We start from the raw sequence: 19,828 nt of genomic DNA, 5'->3' as shown, positions 1-19,828 counted from the left end.
AGAAGCACAAAGCTTTAATCAGCTCTGCTTTCAGCTTATAATTATGTTTTATTCAGGTTGAACATGGGATTGTTTGAAGGTTTGATTGACCAAGTCGATTTAATGAAAGAATTTATTCTCTGAAGAATGCCTTAGATTACATTTATTTCCCTTATTGTGTGTAAAAGCCACGTTAGCTTTTACACAGTGTTTAAGATCATGATCAGGATCTTCTGTTGCTGATTTTGTTGGTGCCACCTTCTTCTGAACTGAGCTGATTTCACCCTGTTGTTATGTTCACTTGTTCCCTTTTTTGAGAATCTGAACTGATGGATTTCCATGAAATGTTGAACAGACGTTTGTGGTTCCCAGAAAAGGTGGCCTAATGTTTTTGGTCACCATCAGACTTCTCTTCCTGACAAAGACCAACTTTTAATGCAAAACATAAAGTAAAGTAGTAAAAAATTAGTAAAGTAGAAAAACTGACATTTATTTATTTGAGATGTCACAGATGATTGCTTAAATGAAGGTAGAAAGTTTGAAAAAAGGCTTTAGGTGAAAGAACAAAAGAGGGTGAGTCAAATCAAAGTGAAAAGAGTTGTTAAAAAATGAAACTGATGGATTGTTAAAAAAAAAGACGAAGATATTTGAAATAAAAAGCACTATTTTTATACACAGCAAATCTTCTTTTCTCCTCAATGAAAAATGGGCCAGTGGCCTATATTCTCCGGCGCTTCACTGCTTCTCCCCAGATTAGCGCTTCCTCCTTTCCTCCGTTTCTCTCCCTCCCTCTCTCCTGCTCTCTCTCGCTCTGGGCTTTTGAACTGATAAGTGCTGGCAGTACTCGCTGCCTCATTGGACACGAGGCCGTCTGTAAGGAAAAGGACCGAGCCTCCTCCTTTCTCTCTGTCCCTTTCCTCTCCCTCATCTGCCCCCCCCCCCCCCCCCCCTCTCATCCCATAATCCTGAGCACAGTATCACTCAGCCCCTCCTCTTCACTTCATCATTCCTTTTTTCACTGTCCAGGCCCATGGTGTGAATGGGACCTGACCCGACCGGACAAGGGTTAATCCTGTGGTAATGGGCAGGGAAACTCTTCCATGGCATGCAAAAGCAAACAGGACATCTGAGAGAGAAACAGCAGGACTTGCAGAAAGAGGTTGAGGAAGCGAGAACAAATCAGCTGAAGGAGGGAAACAGGCAGAAGAGATGGTGTTACACAAGGAGTTTTATTTGGCAAGCGTACATAGGCAATGCTCACTGCGAGGGAGACTTCAAAGTAAGATTACTGGTCAGAAATCAATTCTAATGTTTCCCGGCAGCAAGATGCTCCTGTGATGATGACGGCTTCAAAGCCTGCCCTGTGCCGGGAGGTTTAAAAGAGGACTTATGAAGAATAAAAGTGAAAAGTAGTGGTGGAGTGTTGATGACAGAGGGGGAAACTGAGACGAAGAGGTGGGGGGCTTTAATTGAGAATGATGTGGGTGCAGAGAGGGGTTAGATGGCACAGCCTTGTAGCACTGTGTCTGACCTTTCGGTTGCAAGATTGTCTTTTAATTTGAGCTGAGTGTGTATGTGTATGAATGCATGTACCAGATGGCAGCGCTACGCTCAGCCGTGAAAAAGCGACATACCGTACAAGCAACATAAATGTCATCTTCGTTTAGAATCCACCTCGCTTAAACTCACATTTTGCAAAATGGAACATCTGTTTATAAAAAAAAAAGTCTCTCTGAGTGCTTCACCATCAGTGGACTAACTGTTAGCTCCTCGCTGATATGAATAAATCATAATATGTCCATTACTGAATCCATTTCACATGTTGATACATGATAGATGTTAGAAGTCCTGTCAGCAAAATTATTAAAGTATATAAAACAGGAAAAAGTAGCCCCACCTCAAACAGCCTCAGTTTTTTAAACCTACTTACTCATTAAAGCATAGTTCACTAGAGATTACGATCGTGGAACCTGGATGACTTAGCTACATGTCATTGGTATTTGCTGCCTGACGTTCAGAGAATGAGACCACAGATACACGCAGTTGAGTTGAGTTTTCTTTGCCGTGTCTGGGTTCATGCAAACAGGCCTAGGAGCTTGGAGTGTGCTGCTGCTCCGTCATGTCGGAAGCAGCCAGTTGAGGATGTTCGGGCATCTGGGAAAGTATGCGACTGCAGAGGAGGATGTCTGGGTTATGTTTTTAGCCTGCTAAAACATCAACTTGGACCCAGATAAGCAGCTACAGTGAAGCTCTCAGACGAAGCTCTAAAAAGATTCATCTACCTGCTGCCGTGATTCAGCATCATACCTGCAGCCTCATGATTTGCCATTTAAACTGCTTTTCTGCAACATGACAAGCATCACACCACACAGCCAAACGGAGCGCAGCCACTGAGACCCGACTTCGTTTCCTCTAAGGGAGCAGCAAGGTCAAGCATACATCAGACCCTCTGATTTAAGTCAGCAGGTTGTGGGCTGGGAGCTGACAGACTACGCATGCACTGCAGCTCCACAAGCAAATCATTTTCTCCAGCTGTGATTGTCCAGAAATTACTTAGACAGATGGAATATTCAGGAGTGCAGATACAAAAGAAATGCAGTGACCAATCCATCTTAATAATAAAAATTTCAACAGAATTTCACCCTCACGTCCGTGTAGACAACTTGTGTGCTTTTTATTGCAGCATTTAGTCAATTTTTTCAGTACTGGAGGGACAGTCCAGAGACAGAGGTTTCGCAACAACTGCTGAAGACTGAACAGGAACCAAAATAAGCACAGACAGAGAATCAAAACTCTAACTGCCCCCAACCACCTCAGTAAAAATGAAAAAGGAGGCATAGCTGCATGCTGACAGCATGGTGTCATTCAGTAGCCCAGCAGGGTGCCGAGGTGTAGCAGTGGTGGATAAAGCGGTTTCACGGTGATGTGCAGCGAGGGCCAGTGATGCCTGCAGTGACTGGACAGTGTCTCCTCCTCCTCGTTCACCGTCCGCAGGGGTCGTCTGTTTGTTGTTTGCTATTGGACAGGAGACCTGCAGAGAAGCAGGTTGGATCGCTTTAGCTCCTGCGGCATTGAGCACTGATCAGTCTCTCGCTGTTGCTTGAGAGCCACTGAGATTCTGCAGTGGTTTACACATGATGTAGGCGTACAGCATGCGATCTGTTTGATGTTACATCCTGAGCACTTCCTGTCAAGAGGCACATGGGAGGAACCACTCCTTATCTTCTGGTTGAGAAATTCTTCAGCAGAAAGGTCAGCAGGTTTCTATTCATTTATCACTGCGGTGATAGTGGTTAACAGTGGACAGTAAAGTCAGAGCATTCCTTCCTGCTCAGTCAGACTTTCAGATGTGGCACAGCTAACAGAACTGCCAACGTCTGAAACTCATCATCTTTAACAGCAGATTCCCCACAAGACGGGTCGCTGCTATGGACTAACAGCACAGTCTGAGTTCAGGTATGTTTACATATCCACAACTTCACGTTGATAAAGTACCATCTATCCACATGTGAAAGCCGCATATCAATTCACAATGAGAGAAAAGCATCTCCTCACTTCAAAATCCAATGACTAACTGTTGCAACAGCCGCAAGTAGTCTAAAGGCCAACAGGAAGCTGTGGTTTGGTGAGTTCAGGTCTTGACACTGGCTGTGATAACAGCAGGAGTAAAGGAAAGGAGGTATCATGATAACAGAAATATTTCTTTTAATTATAGCCGACGACACGATCAGCAGCCACATCCAGTACAACGCTGCTGTTAAAACAGAATAGCTTCCGTGTTTGTACAAGGACAGCCTTTTATTACCCCGCTTAGAACTCGGTTCACCCAGCCCTGGTATTCAACCCAAACCTCAGTCCTTCTGCAAGGTTGTGGAGAAAATTGCCCAACAGAGCACAAGCAGTTCTTTGTAAGAGTCGTTCTTTGCATCATGTGTGTCCTTGTTTGTACTAAGGCAGGAAATATTGTTGTGGATTTTTTTCTGTCTTCTCAGTTTCCTACAAAAATGTGCAATGCTAGACTTGCAGTAGTTTTTTAGTGTGAAATGATGAACTTGTTAGCATACAGTTGCTTATATACTCATCCAGCACACAGAGAGCAACATTATCATCATATCTGATGAACATAAGTCCAGTAGCCACCCTCTGCTTGTCTCTGTTGTGGGCTCGACTTTCTTTACAAGCAAGTTGGTGGTCTATCTGTGGAGGCAGTTATCTCCTTGTACTGTAATATATGTGTTAGCCATTACTTATTGCCATAAATGCATGTAGTCACTTCAGTAAATAGGCAGGCAGCAGTCCAGTACAACAGAAGGATGAGAGACAAATATACATTTAAACTAAACAACACCAGAAGCAGCCACTGAGTCCCATTCAAGTTTATTTCAGTGATTTTAGCCACATTCTTTGCCTTATATATATTTTTTTTCTTTACAGCAGGTTTCATAATGACTGAGCACGAATTTGTTAAAAAACAGCGACACGGACCCCGTGGGTTGAAGGAGAAATGCTTGAAAGAAAGAGGCAATTAGTTTCACGCTCAGAGATGCAAAATTATATCTGTGGTTGGGTAGGAGAGACTTCTGACCTGAGAGGTAGATTTTGGAGGCGGACATTTGCCACGACCTGCGTCCGTGAGCTCTTCTGCCTCCCACTCACTGATCCCTCAACTACGGCTGCTCCTGCAAGACTGAATATACATATATATATTCATTCCGAGAGAGCGGGAGAAGGTTTACTGCTCTGAGAGTGAGAGATTTGGGCAAAAGAGATGTATTGAGAGGGACAGACGATATGAGAGCAAGAGACTGAAGTTCACCCAGACTGTGATACATTTGAAATAACATTGCCTGAATTAGAGAGAGATTACGTCAAGTAATTATATAATTTTTAGTTCAGTTTTTTTTTTTTTTTTGGATTGAGAGCTGTGCTGTTTTAGAAGAGACACTGCCATACATGGAGAGCCAAACAGATTTTTTGTAAAGTCGAGGTGAGTTTCATGGGAGATTTAAAGATGGAGAGTGGGCGGGACTCCTACTCTCTGCCTCTCAGTCCATCTGAGTGAAATAGAAAAATATACTGAGAGGAGAGAAAGAGAAGAGCGAGGTTCTGAAAGGTCAGGGTATATTTAATGAGAGATTTAATGAAGGAGATAGAGACTAACTGCTCGTATTCTCTGCCTCACCGAGTAAAATATGAAGTAACGGGACAGAAGAGTGTAGACGGAGAGTGAGAGGGAAGAATTTGGAGTAAAAAACAATGTGCAGCATTTAATATCAGTCTTTACCACATTTATTTTGACACTTTTGGTGCATTACAGCCTGTGCTGACCTCTACACTACATTTACTGCTTGGTGCCACTTTGGTGAGGCATGATCACTGGATTGTTTCTTTCTTTTCTTTGAGGACGAACTGAACAAAAGGTTTCTACACTTTCTCACAATGGCAAATAGAATAGAAAATTTGCTTCTTCACTCAAGTGTAAAATGATACAAAGTGATGCCAGGAAAATGACTAGCAGCCAGTTTTGCTAGATTTGACTGACAAACAATGGCCTAGTCGGAGAAGTTTTGTACCGTCGGTTGTACTGAACTGTCACTGAAATACTGTACTGAGTACTGATTCGCATCATGCCTCTTCGTATTTGAAAATAGAAAAAATACAACTGCAACAACCTAATGTCCATGTAACCAAAATAAAATTTTACCTGCCCAACTAAAGAAAACCACTCAACCTGGCAACACTACTTTGCTAACGGAAAGGAAGCAGCAGGGTTTATGGGAATTGTTGTCCTAAGTTTGGAGAAACTGAGAACTTACACAAGAAAAACAGACGCACAACATCTGGAAATATTGTATAGAAAACAGTGCAACAGAGTCTACTCCTCTTTCCAGATCTCTGTCAGAGATTTTTATGAGCTGCTATCCCGGTGGTTTTGTTGCCATGGTAAAATCTAAAGGCTTCTCTCCATGCTGAGGTCCAGCACAGTTGGCCAGCGCTGTATGTCTGTGTGTGTCTGTGTGTACGTTTGAAGGAGAAAGTGTATGTCTGTGTGTGTCGATAAAAAAAGAGAGACAGAGGAGAAAGAGTTGCCGAGTGTGCGAGCAAGTCTGTTGATCATATGACTGTCACGATGTTGCACTGAAGAGATCAGCAACCTCACATTATCTCTTTGTACTCACTCGTGTGTGTGTGTGTGTACTCTAAATAAAATAATAAAAAGTGTTTCAGAATTACAAATGCACTCAAATTAAGTATTGTAGTGATTAGTGACAGTAATTAGTGATAATTAAGTGTAGAAAAGGAAATTTTTACTCAGATCATTTAAATAGGTTTGTGTTTTTGTCTGTGTCAATCATCCTAGTGGGGGCTTTTATTCTGAAAGGGGTGGGGAGGGTGCGAGGTGAGGTGAGGGGGGGGTTGGTTTCTGCCCTGTCGCTAGGTAACAGTCTCCATGCCTAAAGGCAAAGCCAGGCCTGGTTTCCATGGCAACGTCATTGGTGTGGAGGGTGAATGGAGTTTTGGTGGTTGTGGTATACGTATATGTGTGTGTGTGTGTGTGTGCGTGTGTGTGAGATCTCAACAAAGAGAAGCACTCAGCAGGTCGAGTATCAATGCAATTGAAAATGGAGGGAGTGAAATATTAGGCTTGGAATGCAAAATAAAATATTGGAGTTGATCTCTGTAAGTGCATGAGGACTCAGCAGATATGGCCACAGCTCACAGACAGACATCTTCTACTTTTGTACCTGACAGTGTCTTTGCTTGCACACACTCTGCCTCAGGACTGCATTCATGTGCTTGATAGAAAATATGGATCGACTGCTGCTGCGTCTGCTCGAAGTACAGATCATGTGGATGAATGGCTATGGCGTCATTCCGTGCTTGCATGTTACTGTACATACAGTCAGATATGGAGACAAACTCAAACAGGAAAAGGAGAGGAGACGAGAGGAGGAGGAAAAAAGACAAATAATGGGACAAAAAGGAGAGAAAAAGAGCAGCAGAGGGGGAACAGAGGATCTTGTCTGGGTGGATAATGGTCTGACTGCACAATGTAAAGCAGACTATGGTGGAGGTGGCGGTGGGGGGTTAACAGTTTAGTCACGGAGTGGAAGAGGAGCTCTTCAGACAACTTGGCATCCATTTATACCATGAAATCTATGGAAGTTCATTAACGACAAAGCTACTAAAACGAAACCTAAAAAACTTTTTTTTTAAAAATCATGCCTTTCCCTTGCAGATTGATCACAGTGACGTGAATTAATTTACTGCTCACGAAAATGTTTTGCCACAAATAAACTTCCATATTTACCTCAGCAGACGTACAGCATTAATGGTAAACATTTATGGAGTGGAGAGTCTTCATTTATACAAAGAACATTTGGATAACTGGAAAGAACGCCCATACAGAAACCTGAGTCTCCTCTGTGTGTGTGTCTTTATGTTGCTTTGCTCTTATTCAGACCTCAATTTAACATATAGCAGAATAATACTGTGTAATTATAATTTCAGTGACAACTCTTGTTCTCTCTGTCTGTCTCTCTCACATTTAAAGACACACACACACACACACACACACACACACACAGGCAGCAGAGACAGAGGAACGAGCAGACAAAAGCATGTTTGTGTTCATGAGAATGTGAAGCACAGTGGGTCTCTATGTATGGAAGCAGTGTCAGGCTCGAACCCAGAGAGACCGGGGAGGGGGGAGCAGCGGTTAGAAAGGATTTCACTGACTCTTTTACTTACAGCATGACTACAGTATTGCAGATTAACCAAAATATGCACATATCTCTGCACAGAACATCTTACAAAATGCTGATGCACAGTAGGTAGTAGTGCCAGCCTTCATAAAAAATGGTTGGGTACTTGTTAGTGGCAGCAAATTAACTTTGGGAGGCCGCTGACTCTCCACGATCACTTCAGCATTTTGTCATTAGAGCTGATCGTGCAATACAGGTGGTTTCATTCATTATCATATCTTTGTCTCCGTTGTCAGGCAACAGCAACAGCATGGATGTGTTGTTTTGAGGGAGAGTTTAATACAGCTGCTGAGGAATTACTGTTAGATTTGGTAACATATTAAAATAATAAAAATAACATAAATAGCATTTAATTTTTAACATTCTGAAGCATTGGTCCACTCCTCATATTTTGGTAGGAACATCTTTATCTCATGGTTGAGAAAGAGTTAAAGGTGGCAGTGTGAGGGAGGTGGTGGGAGAGAAACACTAAATGTAGCCACTCTGTCCATTGTTGTGTTTTCCCCCCCTTCTCCTCTAAAAGTACACAAAAGCAGCGCCAGTCCATTGTGGTGCAAAAGAGAGAGCAGGCAGGGCGACCTGGGTCGAGAGAGGAGGCTCAGAGACCAACACACACACACGCACACACACACACACACACACACACACACAGACACACACACACACACACACACACTCATTCTTTTAGTCAGCCTCCCTCTGTCACACACACAATTCACAAGCTCACGAGTTGAAGCCTACAAACACACATGCACTCGAGCGCACGCAAATACATGCATGCGCGCAATTCACAGACTTGCAGTTGGAGAGAGGAGGCGCGTGCACGCGCACACGCACGCGCACACTGTATTCAGACCCCCGTTGTATTCACGGAGTAAAGGTGCACATCCCTGCTCTCTCCCACGCAGCGCTGTGTGTTGATTGAGCAAGTTGCTCTGGTTTGAGAGGAGATGAATGTGACATTTAAGACTGAAATATCACACACACACGGTCACACACACACACACGCAGTAAAAGCGCTCTGTCATCATTGTGCTCTTGCCCTGCGGCTGAGATCGTGGATCAGACAAACCAAACCAAATGCCACTATTAGCCATTAGAGAACAGACAAACAAATCTGACCTTAAATCAGCCTCTGGGACAATTACATTAGCTGTCATATCTGCTCTGGTACTCTGCATTGCATCGCATGCTGATTGGACTTTGTCACCGTTTGTTAATGCAGCATGTGGATTTATGCATCTAGTCACCAGTTATTAGCTGGAAATGCTGATTTTTTTTTATTTCTGGTGAATCAAAAAAGCCAAATTTAACTATTTTTGAATGAACGAGGGATCATAACATCACTGTCGTCTATCATCTATTCAGAGAGAAAACATGACAAGCTCAGGGTCCGCTGCTCAGATATAAAGCATCCTCTCTTATCCATATGTCATTGTGAGCAAGCTAAAGACGATTAAGTAAAGATAGTGCTGCTGCACGCTGAGATATTCGTGCTCTAATAAGAAAAGCTGCCACTTCAGTACGTAACGCTCAACAGTGAATGGGGGCCCTCTGGTGGTAGCTGAGGGTAACAGCGGCTCTGTTATATAGGTCACACCACTCGTCACAGAGCTCTTCTGGGCTTTCTGTACGGCGTGTTTATCTGCGATGAGACTGAGGGGATCAGAGGCAGACAGAGCTTCGTGCCAGTGCCCATGATGCACCGCACTGAGCAGCAGCATCTCGCCAGCTGCATGGATGCCAGGGATGGTGGGGAGGGGGCTGCTGTGTGTGCGTGTGTGACCCAGAAAAAGATAATAAGAACAGTATGCGTTTGCATGTGTCACGGTTGTGTTGTGGGAAGCTTATGTTTCACGGTAGAGGTGAGGCAGTCCTGCTGCAACTTGCATGACTCCCCAAAAGTTGATGAAGTGTCCCTGAGCAAGACACTGGATCCCATTCAGCTCAAAGGCAGCTGTTTTTATGTGACCTTAATCATGTCCACACTGCTAAACTGCTGCCTCATTAAATTCACTGAGGACTGGGGAAAATCTCACCAAAAAACTGGGATAAACAGGTCTTTGTTAATCCTGAGGCAGCCGTTTGATTGGCTGTGAGGCTGCAAAGGTTGGAAACAGCACCTCCACTCTGGTTTTGGCATAATGTCCTTGGCAGCCCACTATGTCTCAGCAACTCTTCTAGGCAACTTTTATCCTTAAGTCACAAAACACCAAAATATTCTCGATTCCAACTTCTCAAATACGAGGATTTACTCCTTGTCTTTGTCACATGTGATAGTAAACTGAATATCTTTGGGGTTTAGACTGTCAATTGGGAAAAAACAAAAAAAACAAGACATCAGAAGACATCATCTCATCTTCAGCTCTGCAGGTCACTGATATTTTGTTCCCTTTGCACATTGTGCACATCTGCGTTACATATACACAAGTGTTTGCGTGGATATTTGCCATCCTCTGGATAAGAAGATGCACATGAATAGCTTGACCCAAATATGTTAATAACTGAGACATGAGCTGCAATCTGAGACACTTCGTCCATGAACTGTAAAAGCCTGCGTTTGCCTCTTGATGTACTTTCTTTGCCTCTTCCGAACTGACGCAGCTGAACGGAGCAGACGGCCTCACAACATGTCTGAATCACTCGGTCTGTTTTTCTGTCTCTCTTTCACTGTGGCTTTTTTGTCTTTTTTTTCTCGCTGGCTGCCTTCTTCTGAGCAACAACTCACATGCCAACACACACACACTCCTACACACTCGCACACGCTGACAAATAGCCCATCTCTGTGAGAATAACCTAAACCCTGCAAACATGACAACGCTCATTCCTTAACGTTAGCCTGACCCAGAACCACACATGCCTAAACACTGAATCCTTCCAACCACTGTTCCCATTTCAGGATAAACTTTAAAAACCAAACCCTGAACTTCTTCCACACAGGAGTTAAAATCAGTCAGAATTACTTTGTCACAAAAATGGTCCTGTGAAGTGTATCTGCTCCCCAAAATTAGTGCTTTTTCCCCACATTTAAAACCTGCGTACTTCCCTCCATGAAATCATTTTAATGTAAGACAGACAGAGTCAATGTAATTCTAATTGATGTTGCCATAGCCGATACCCGCTCTTCTTGGTAAGTCCTGTTTCGTTGTCAGTACTGATCTGGTACATCAGACTGGTGCGTCCTGTCTCATAAACCCTCATATTGTCTACTTTTCAAATGTGGGTGGACATGTGGACTTGCCCGTCTTGCAACACAGAGAAAATAAGCCAAATTTGTCTTGAGACCTGATTCAGTGATTCTAGCACAGAAGTGTTCTTCTGTCCAGCCACTAGAGGGAGACAAAGAGCCACAGAAGTTTCATCTTATTGTCCTGAATCTCATGAAAAGAGGACAGCCAACAGTGCCTTAATCTGTCTCTCAACACTTTCCATATTCCCTGTCCCGTCTAGCCTCTCTGAATGCTGACTAAAGTCTTTCACTGAGTGCACAGATTCGCCCTGTGAGATGTTCTCAGTTGAGGTGGAAGATCATGTTTCATCCTGTTTGCTCTGCCCTCTGTTTTCAGTAAATCCACTAAAAATCTAAACCTTCCAACAAATGATCACAAAGAGCGAGAGGATTAACCTGTTGGATGCATTCTGCTCTCTGTCTTCATGCTTTTCCATCCCACTCCCACAGTATGCTATTGTCATCAGCTAAGATTTCCTAACTGTTTTCCACTGCAGAGTCTGGGAAGTAGGTGGGCTGTTTTTTTACACAGAAGAATTTAACAACATTTGGATATTTTCAACCTCTGTTCTTCGTTTCTTTCTCCTCTTAAGTTTCTGTTACCTTTCTCTGACGTCCACTTTTAATTTTTATTCCATATATTCAACTGTTTCCCCTTTATTCCCTCTCTCTGCCTCTGACCAGACAATGGCGGAGTACAGCTCTCTGCTCAGCGACCTGTCTGAAAACATCACCAACGAGGACTTGGAGCAGCTCAAGTCGGCCTGCAAGGAGGACATCCCTGAGGACCAGAGCAACAACATCACCTCCTCCAAGGAGTGGTTCAGCTACCTGGAAAAGAACGACAAGCTGGCCCAGGGTAAGACACAGATCAAATAGATTATGTTTTATAATTCCTTGCTATGTGTTCCTTCTTATTTCCACATCCATTAGGCCTAAACCGATGCCTGACTGATCTTTGCATCAGGTGTGATGTTAGTTTGAGGCCTTTTCAGTGAACAAACCCTCTAACGACGCCTCCCGTGCAGATAACCTGTCATACATCGAGCACATCTTCGAGATTTCGCGGCGACCGGACCTGTTGACGAGGGTGATCGAGTATCGCACCACCGTGCTCAAGATCTCGGAGGATGACGAGATCGACACCAAGCTCACACGCATCCCCTCAGCCAAGAAATACAAAGGTAACACACTCTACGTGCTTAATCTCAGATTTAGGGTTAGATCACATTACATTGCTGTGTCTTTGACTTGAGAGAAGTTACTCTGATTGGCTTCGTGGTCCTTCAAATCCAGTAAACACCTCCCTCTAGAGGCTAAACAGAAAATTGTCTTAACTTCTGCTCATCAGTGGTTCTCAACCACCAATACATATAACAACCATATATGCATATAACATTATCTACAGACCAACTGGTCTGGATTACTTGCATTCATCATTTCCTATGAATCCTTAAATCCTAAAATCATCACTTAAATGATTATTGTTGAAAAAAAATGCAGAACATTTGTCACCGAGCGGAGTGACCATGACAGTATATAACACTCTTCTCTGTGGGGAGCAGATACACCAAGACAACAAAACCAAGGGAAGGTTCAATAAAAATATATAAATATCTTTATTACAAAAATAAGCTTAAAACAACAGATAAAAACAGTACTCTGGAGAATCGAATTAAAAGAGTCCAACAGGCTGTCCACTCGCCCCGCCGGAGTGTAGGTGATTCCCTGGACAGCAGGTCTCTGCGTGGCTGTCAGTTGGTAAAATAAGAAATAAAACTTTATTGATCCCACAGCGGGGAAATTCACTTTTTAGGCAGTTCACAAGCAAAACAGGAGAAAAGGATAAACTGCAGAAAAACAGGAAGTGTGCATGCAATTCATGTACAAGAAACAATGTGCAAAAAACAGCGCATTTATAATCTAAAGAAAAATGTTAAAATAAAAGTTAAAACAAACAAAACAAGCTTGAGAGAGAAACAATCAGTCTTTGTACTATGTATACCAGTCCCAGAAAATCAATAAACCTTATGTGGGGCAAATACAAGCATATATATATATATATATATATATATATATATATATATATAAAACACAACAAACTCAAGAACCAAACACAAAACAACCCAAAGAATTAAATAACTGAAAGTAAATCCGTTCCAAACAAAATAAGGCCCAATCCACAAAGATTACTGGAATTATCTGGGGAAAAAAGACTGAGAGGCCCAAATCTGTATCTGAATATCGGAACCACCAAGAACAAAGGAAAGACAGAATAACTTATCACAGCAAACACAGCGTCACTAAACGTTATTTCAATCGATCTATTCAAAGAAACAGAGTGGTACTCAACCGCAGGAGAAGTGGAACGCGTCCTCACCCCTCTCGCACCGTGCGTCTGTGGCGTGGCGGCTGCCTGGATCTCCACGAGGCAGCGGACACACACAACTCGCTCCTCTCGCGCTGTTCACCGGACTCTTTAGATAAGATGCCGTGGCGACCGACTGACCAGCACTCTTACACCGCGCTCCCGGCCGTTTCTTGCTCGCAGTCAGCTCAGCTGCTTCTCCTGTCCGCCGCTCTCGTTTCCGCTGCCTGCGTCCACCAACAAAGGAAGAAGCGCCGCCACGCACACCTGTGTCTTATCAGGTGTTCAATTAGTTCCGGTCGGTGCGCACGCAACCTTGATAAGATGAAGCTGTTAAGGACTATAACCTTAGGTTGCATCTCAGGTGTTTAGTTGGGCAGCTTTAATTCCACAGCCTGTATAAGAAAAATATATGTTTTAAGGAGTCAGAAGGCCACAGATGCTAAAATGGGTTTGATGGCTGTTTTTATTTAAACTATAAATTTCTTATGATTTCTGTCTTTCTCTTTCTCTCTCTACCCTCTTTTTCAACCCTCTCACCCTCAAAAAAGACATCATCCGCCAGCCCTCTGAAGATGAGATCATCAAGTTGGCCCCTCCACCTAAAAAAGTGTGAGGTCGCGACCCCCAGCCCTGATCTTTGCACCTTGATTTCTTCACTCCTGGCACTCTAATCAACCGACCAACCGTTTCTGACCGACCCCATCAGTTCCTGCGCTTCACTCCTCTCACACCCTGCAGACACACACACACACAAACACACACACATATACACACACATCCAGCCATGCCCCCCTCCCTCCCTCCCTCCCTCCCTCCCTCCCTCCACTAATACATGCCATAGCACAGAACCACGCAGTAAGCCACCTGTAAAGCAACCAATCAGATCGTAGCGATGCAGCCTCTCCCAAAGCTGAGGGGAGATGGGAAGCTGCAAGAAAAAAAAAAGACAATAGAAGAAGAAGAAGAGGAAGAAATCCGGGGACGGACCGACAGTGTGTGTGTGAGAGAGAGAGAGAGCCAAAGTCTACCCGCAATTGAAACACTGAGTGGGTCAGTTCACAATGAGTGTAACCTGTTAACACTGTTCAATCTGTGATGCTGTGTTTATGCAACTGTGTGTGTGTGTGTGTGTGTGTGTGTGTGTGTGTGTGTGTGTGTGTGTGTGTGTGTGTGCGTGTGTGTGTGTGTGTGTGTGTGTGAAGGCTGTTATATAACAAAGACTACATCCACCCATTTGAATTCGAAACTACAAACCCCACCTTCAAAACTTCAAACAACAAAATGAAATGGCAAACCTTTATTCTTTCAGAAATTCAGAAACTGTCAGAAAGCTGACAGGCAAACAGTGAAGCAGTTTATGTACAGTGACACGCAACTATGACTAACATAATTCAGCAGTGCATTATTTTCTTTTGTTTTATTCTGTTTTATTGTTTTGGGTTTTTTTTTTTTTTTTTGCAAACTGTTAGATTAGTGACAGACTGAAAACTACTGTCTGGAGATAAAATGAAACTAAAACATGTAAATACATAGTTTACACATCCAGACTCTTCAACTGTTTTTGGATAACTGTGACCTGGATGACTGAGAATCTTCACACATAGTTTACATGATCTAAAACACAGCTAAAGTTAATACTCAGAAAAAAGTAAAAGTAATCTAAATCTCACATGGTTCATTTCTATGACAGTGCTTGTTTTACTGTACAGCCGCATATTTGTTCGCTAATGTGCATTTTGGGAAATTTACTTATCTTCTTTCTTGCTGACTTAAGTGAGAAGATTGATTCCGCACTCATGTCTGGCTGTTTACATATGAAGCTACAGACGGCAGTAGGATGTAGCTGCATGTAGCTTCATATGCAATATCTGAGTGGTGGAGTGGTGTTGATCTTTTCATCTAACTCTCAGAAAGAGAGCAAATAAGAACATTTCTCCCTTTAAAGCCCATAAAGTTCGTTAAACATCACCATTATCGAGTTATAAAATGCCATGAAGTCGCTATATTTGAAACAAATCTTTATGTCAAACTTAGTCACTATTCCTCAGCTAGAGGTTCTGTATGCATTCCCTTTACTCTTACGCAGATGATGATATCGTTATATAATGTTTAAAGAGCAAAAAAAAAAAAGTCTGATATTTTAGAAGAAGATATTTAAAGTTGATTTTCATAGGAAAAGCCAATATTTGCCTTTAGCTTATAGTCATAGCAAGAGTTATTATCAGAAAATATTTAGATGGGAGAAGTTATAGCAGTTATTTCTATACTATGGATACTCCCTGTCCATATGCTTTCTTTACATCAAGGGGACCAGTTAGCGTGAAAGTCTGCTGTATGAGCTGGTTAGAGATGTAAATACACAAATAATATATTCCAAGAAAATATAGCAGAAATAATATATTGACCTGCAGTGTGAGTCCCATAGAGGACACTCTGGATCTAGCAGCAAATTCCCACTGTACGTTCAGTCTCACCATGTCTGGTTTTATATTTAAAGACTTTCACCATAATTTTGTCTAATTTGAAGTTATTCAGTCTCTGAAAACCACCGAGTGAGCTCTAAGGTACATCTGCTTCAGACTACATTAGAGAAAACAAAACTATTTTTTGATAGAGTATATTAGATAAATCATATTTACCGTGTGAACGTGACACATAAAGAGACAAGTGTTAACTTTCTTTCATGTGTTTGTTGCCATTTCATTTGTTGGACAGAAAATAACTGACCAGTATGTGACCTCTCTTTGAATGAAAGACAAACTAAGGCCTCTGGAAATAAAAATAAGTGAAAGAAGGGACAAAATGTCAAAAAGAAAAAACATGGCATGTGATTCTAAATCATGTCCTTTAATAAACTGTACATAAAGTAGATTGTGACAAAGATCTTTAATGCACACAGCAGCTCATAACCCGCTGACTATGCTGTTCCAACCATGCACCAACACAATAGCTAGCAAGACTGTTGAAACTAAACTATAATAACTGCTCTTTTGAACACTGTGTCTCTTTTTTCCCCACGATGAAGCCTTAGCAGACTTTGTGTTTACCCCGAAATTTTTTCACAGCTGTGAGAGATTGCGTGTGAAGCGGAGACAGACGCCAGCACACACGCCAAGTTAATCACAAACGGCTCTCACTTTTAAAGAGAGTGTTGCTACTTTTATTCTGAAATTTGCTAAGGACTTCAGTGTTGGTGTGTACAGAATGTCTGTGGGTCTACTTCTGCCTCTGTCTTTGTTGTCCTCAAAGCTGTAGGATCAAAAAAATGAACCAACATAAAAATCTATCAGTGTATGACTAGTTATTTATCTCTGCCCCGCTGCCTCCCTCCTTCCTTTCCCTCGTGCCAACGACCAAGACTTTTATTTCGATCACAGTTCCTGTGATCTGTTTTTCTTTTGTATTGCTCGCCGTATATTGTAGTGTTGGACTGATTTGTATCCTATGCATTTACGTCTGTAGGAAAACTCTGCACTGTAACATATCCTCCCAACAAATCGCATAACATAAAGAACTGAGCTCTTTAATCGTGACGAGTCAGGGCGTTTGACAAGATCCTGACATTCTTGTGTTGAATTTGTGTAACGGATGTGCTCGGTGGAGTGGCACTCGATAGGGAGAGTTGAAAGTGTGTAGTTTAGGAAATAAATGCTTGTTAAGCAGTTTTTGTTGTTTGAAACTGAGAGGAAAAAAACATGTTTGACCAACTATACTGTACAACTCACATTTTGCAAGCGAAGTCTTAACATAACTAAAACATTCAATAGGCCTTTAATGCCTCAACATGTGCGGTGAGGTTCAGTAGTTTGCAAACAGTGGACATGTTTATTTGCATAAAACATCTGGGTAATGGAGGCCAGATCAAGGTTTTCAATGGTTTTTGTTAAAGGAACAGTCCACCCTTAAATACCTTAACACTGTTATTAATGGGATACTTCAAATTGAGCTGAGTCTATTTAGCATTTCAGGTTTTAGCCGCCCACACCATGAGATGGTAGACTGAAATATTTTAACATTGTCTTCTTTGTGGCAGTGTCAGAGTATTTCTGGGTGGATTGTCCCTTCAGTGTCCACACTATCCCTCGCTAGGCCAGACCCCAAGTGAAGCGGTAGCTGTCCTCCTATGAGCCTACTGAGCGCAGTCTGGGACCACTGCATCGATCACAGAGCTGAACTGAGAGCTTTTTGTCAGGCAAAGGGAGGCAGTTGTACTTACTGCTATGACCTGTGGGTAATGGTTTTAAAATGGATGTGATTACTGGACAAAAATGTTGGCTTGCCACTCACCAATTCCAGCGAAGAGCTTTGGTAACTCTCCAAAACAAAAGGCGGGTTTTTCTTTCTGGATTTTAGCATGTTTCCATTCTTGTACAAAATATCAGCAAGGGAGGATTTGGGCCATTGAATTTTAATTTTCTTTCTTTTTATTTGAAGTGCTTTTTGAATAGCAACTTGTGAATTTAGATGTATGTGACCAAGTGACTTTTTTTTTTTCTTTCTCTCAGAAATTCAGTAGGTAATGGACTCATGTTAGCAGTTGTGTGGTAGTTTGTTAGTAGTTCGACAGTAGGATTGTCCATTCGATATCTGTAAACGTCAAAAAAGAAAAATACATCCGACTGCCTGATGCTATAGATGCTCCTGGTTGAAGCTTAAGTTAAAACATTCAATTCAGGTTTTTCACTAGAGTGTTTCAAATTTCTGTCAGCATTAAAAATATGGCTGTGCTGCTGCAGAGTTTTCTTTTGTTTTTTGTTTTTTTTTTAACATCAACTTTCTGCTTCCTGCTCCTCTAAAGTCAACACCCATCAATGTCACCCTGTGGCACAGCCCCACACCTTCATCACCGGGCAGATTATATGTTTGCCATTGCTTAGCATTTTCCTCTGTAGCCGTCAGCACATAATATATCAACATATCAGTCACAAATGATGTCAGAATTTGGATTTCCATGTACCAAGTACATATCAACTTAGTAAATGCTGCAAATTATAAACCTACTAAAACATATATGTATTCATGGTGAATATCGGATTATAACAAATACACGAGTATAGATCAAGTAGAAATGCAGAGGCAGATATTACAGGTATTCAACATGTAATGCTAACAGTCAATTAAAATTCATTCAGACAAGAGTATTACTCTCCCTTAAGGACAAGACTGTGTTTTGTTTTGTTTGTTTGTTTTTTTCATTTTATTAAGTTGTAAATATGTATTTTGAATATATACCACTGTGTTTGTTTTGAAATTGATTAATTTATTTAATGCCTATATATTTGTCGTTGTTTTTACGTATCCTGATTTTGTTTGACTAACTGGAAACAAATCAAGGGGATGAAAACATTTCTTATCTAATGTTAAGCAGACCATGCATCAACACTTTTATAATTCATGTTATTTTCTTCATTTATGTTTTGCTGTTTTCGGCTTTGGGTAATTATTTTACAACAACAACAACAAAAAGTGGTATTCATTTCATTGTATTTACTGATATGTAACATATTATGTTTTACTGTGTTGTATTTGATCAGATGTGTCGTGGTCACTGCTTGTAAAACGATTTTATTCAGAGAGTTTCCAAATCATGACAAAAGATAAAAGCGGTCACAAAATCATAATCTGCCATTTTGTTCGTACGAGACATGTTGTCACTTGCACATTGCACCAAGAGCAGGAAATTTAAAGAGAACAGAGTCTTAAAATATTTATATAGGTGCATAAAGAAAGTTCAAGAAATGCTGATCCCCGACTTCGGTCTTATGAGAACAACTAAAACATGTTTTAGTTTCATCTCAGTGCTTTTCTCACCAGATCTCTGGCAGTGTTTTCATAAAAAAACAAGCAAATAAATAAATAAACAGGGACATGAATAAATAATCATTATAATAGTTCCACTAAGTTGAATCAGAGTAACTTCACTGATGTTTTTGCTCGAGCAGACATGAGCTAACTGGCTGGTAGCAGTTCCTGAGCTCGCTCGGAGCCTGAGATTGGCTGAAAGGGCAATTTGAAATAAAAATGTCTGTAATGAAATGTATTACATAATAATGAGGTTGACCTGGTAAGTTTTTATAGTTGTAGCCTACTGTTTATCTATGTAACACTGAACACTTGAGGCTCCATAGTTTTTATTTTCATTTTTTTAAGTAAGGCGTCAGTGAACGGTTAAATGGGGACAAGGATGAAGTGATAGAGTGAAGAGGTAAACAGAATCAGTGCTGGGTAGAGTAGTGTGAGTAGTGAAGAATAGTTTGGGGAGTTGTAGCTGTTAAAGATAAAAGTTTATACTGTGAGCAGAGTGAAATACGTAGGTTCATACTTTGGAAAACATCTCTGGCGTGTATGTATGTGTGTGTACAACATGTCACACGTATCATTTTGAATGTGGCAGGTCTTACACAAGAATGCTGTACCATGGTGAGATGTAAGGTAGTAGGGTGTGTTACTGACAGGAATACTGAATGTCTGTTCAGTCAAGTT

The 19,828-nt window shown here is 41.6% G+C and overlaps 1 protein-coding gene and 1 long non-coding RNA gene across 3 annotated transcripts in view; one reads left to right on the top strand and one right to left on the bottom strand.

The window, feature by feature from the left end:
* The window catches only part of LOC121176791 (astrocytic phosphoprotein PEA-15), a 37,674-nt gene extending 18,481 nt beyond the window's left edge, over positions 1-19,193 (top strand). The window contains exons 1-4 of one of the 2 annotated variants that reach the window (XM_041030873.1): positions 3,289-3,435; positions 11,659-11,833; positions 12,003-12,158; positions 13,894-19,193. In XM_041030873.1, coding sequence (XP_040886807.1) covers positions 11,662-11,833; positions 12,003-12,158; positions 13,894-13,958 — 393 coding nt within the window. In that variant the 5' untranslated portion in view covers positions 3,289-3,435; positions 11,659-11,661 and the 3' untranslated portion in view covers positions 13,959-19,193. Of the gene's footprint in view, positions 1-3,288; positions 3,436-11,658; positions 11,834-12,002; positions 12,159-13,893 lie in introns of those variants that run through there. The other variant, XM_041030872.1, reaches the window with a different exon arrangement.
* LOC121176792 lies at positions 12,570-13,572 on the bottom strand. Its single transcript, XR_005893069.1, has 2 exons — positions 13,328-13,572; positions 12,570-12,725 (listed from the first exon to the last, which is right to left on the bottom strand). It is a non-coding gene; the product is annotated as an uncharacterized LOC121176792 (long non-coding RNA).
* Positions 19,194-19,828: the final 635 nt, after the last annotated feature.

The sequence above is a fragment of the Toxotes jaculatrix genome, chromosome 23 (assembly GCF_017976425.1).
Source record: "Toxotes jaculatrix isolate fToxJac2 chromosome 23, fToxJac2.pri, whole genome shotgun sequence".
Taxonomy (NCBI): Eukaryota; Metazoa; Chordata; class Actinopteri; family Toxotidae; genus Toxotes; species Toxotes jaculatrix.
The sequence above is the reverse complement of the archived record's forward strand: the minus strand, read 5'-3'. Positions and strand labels throughout refer to the sequence as shown.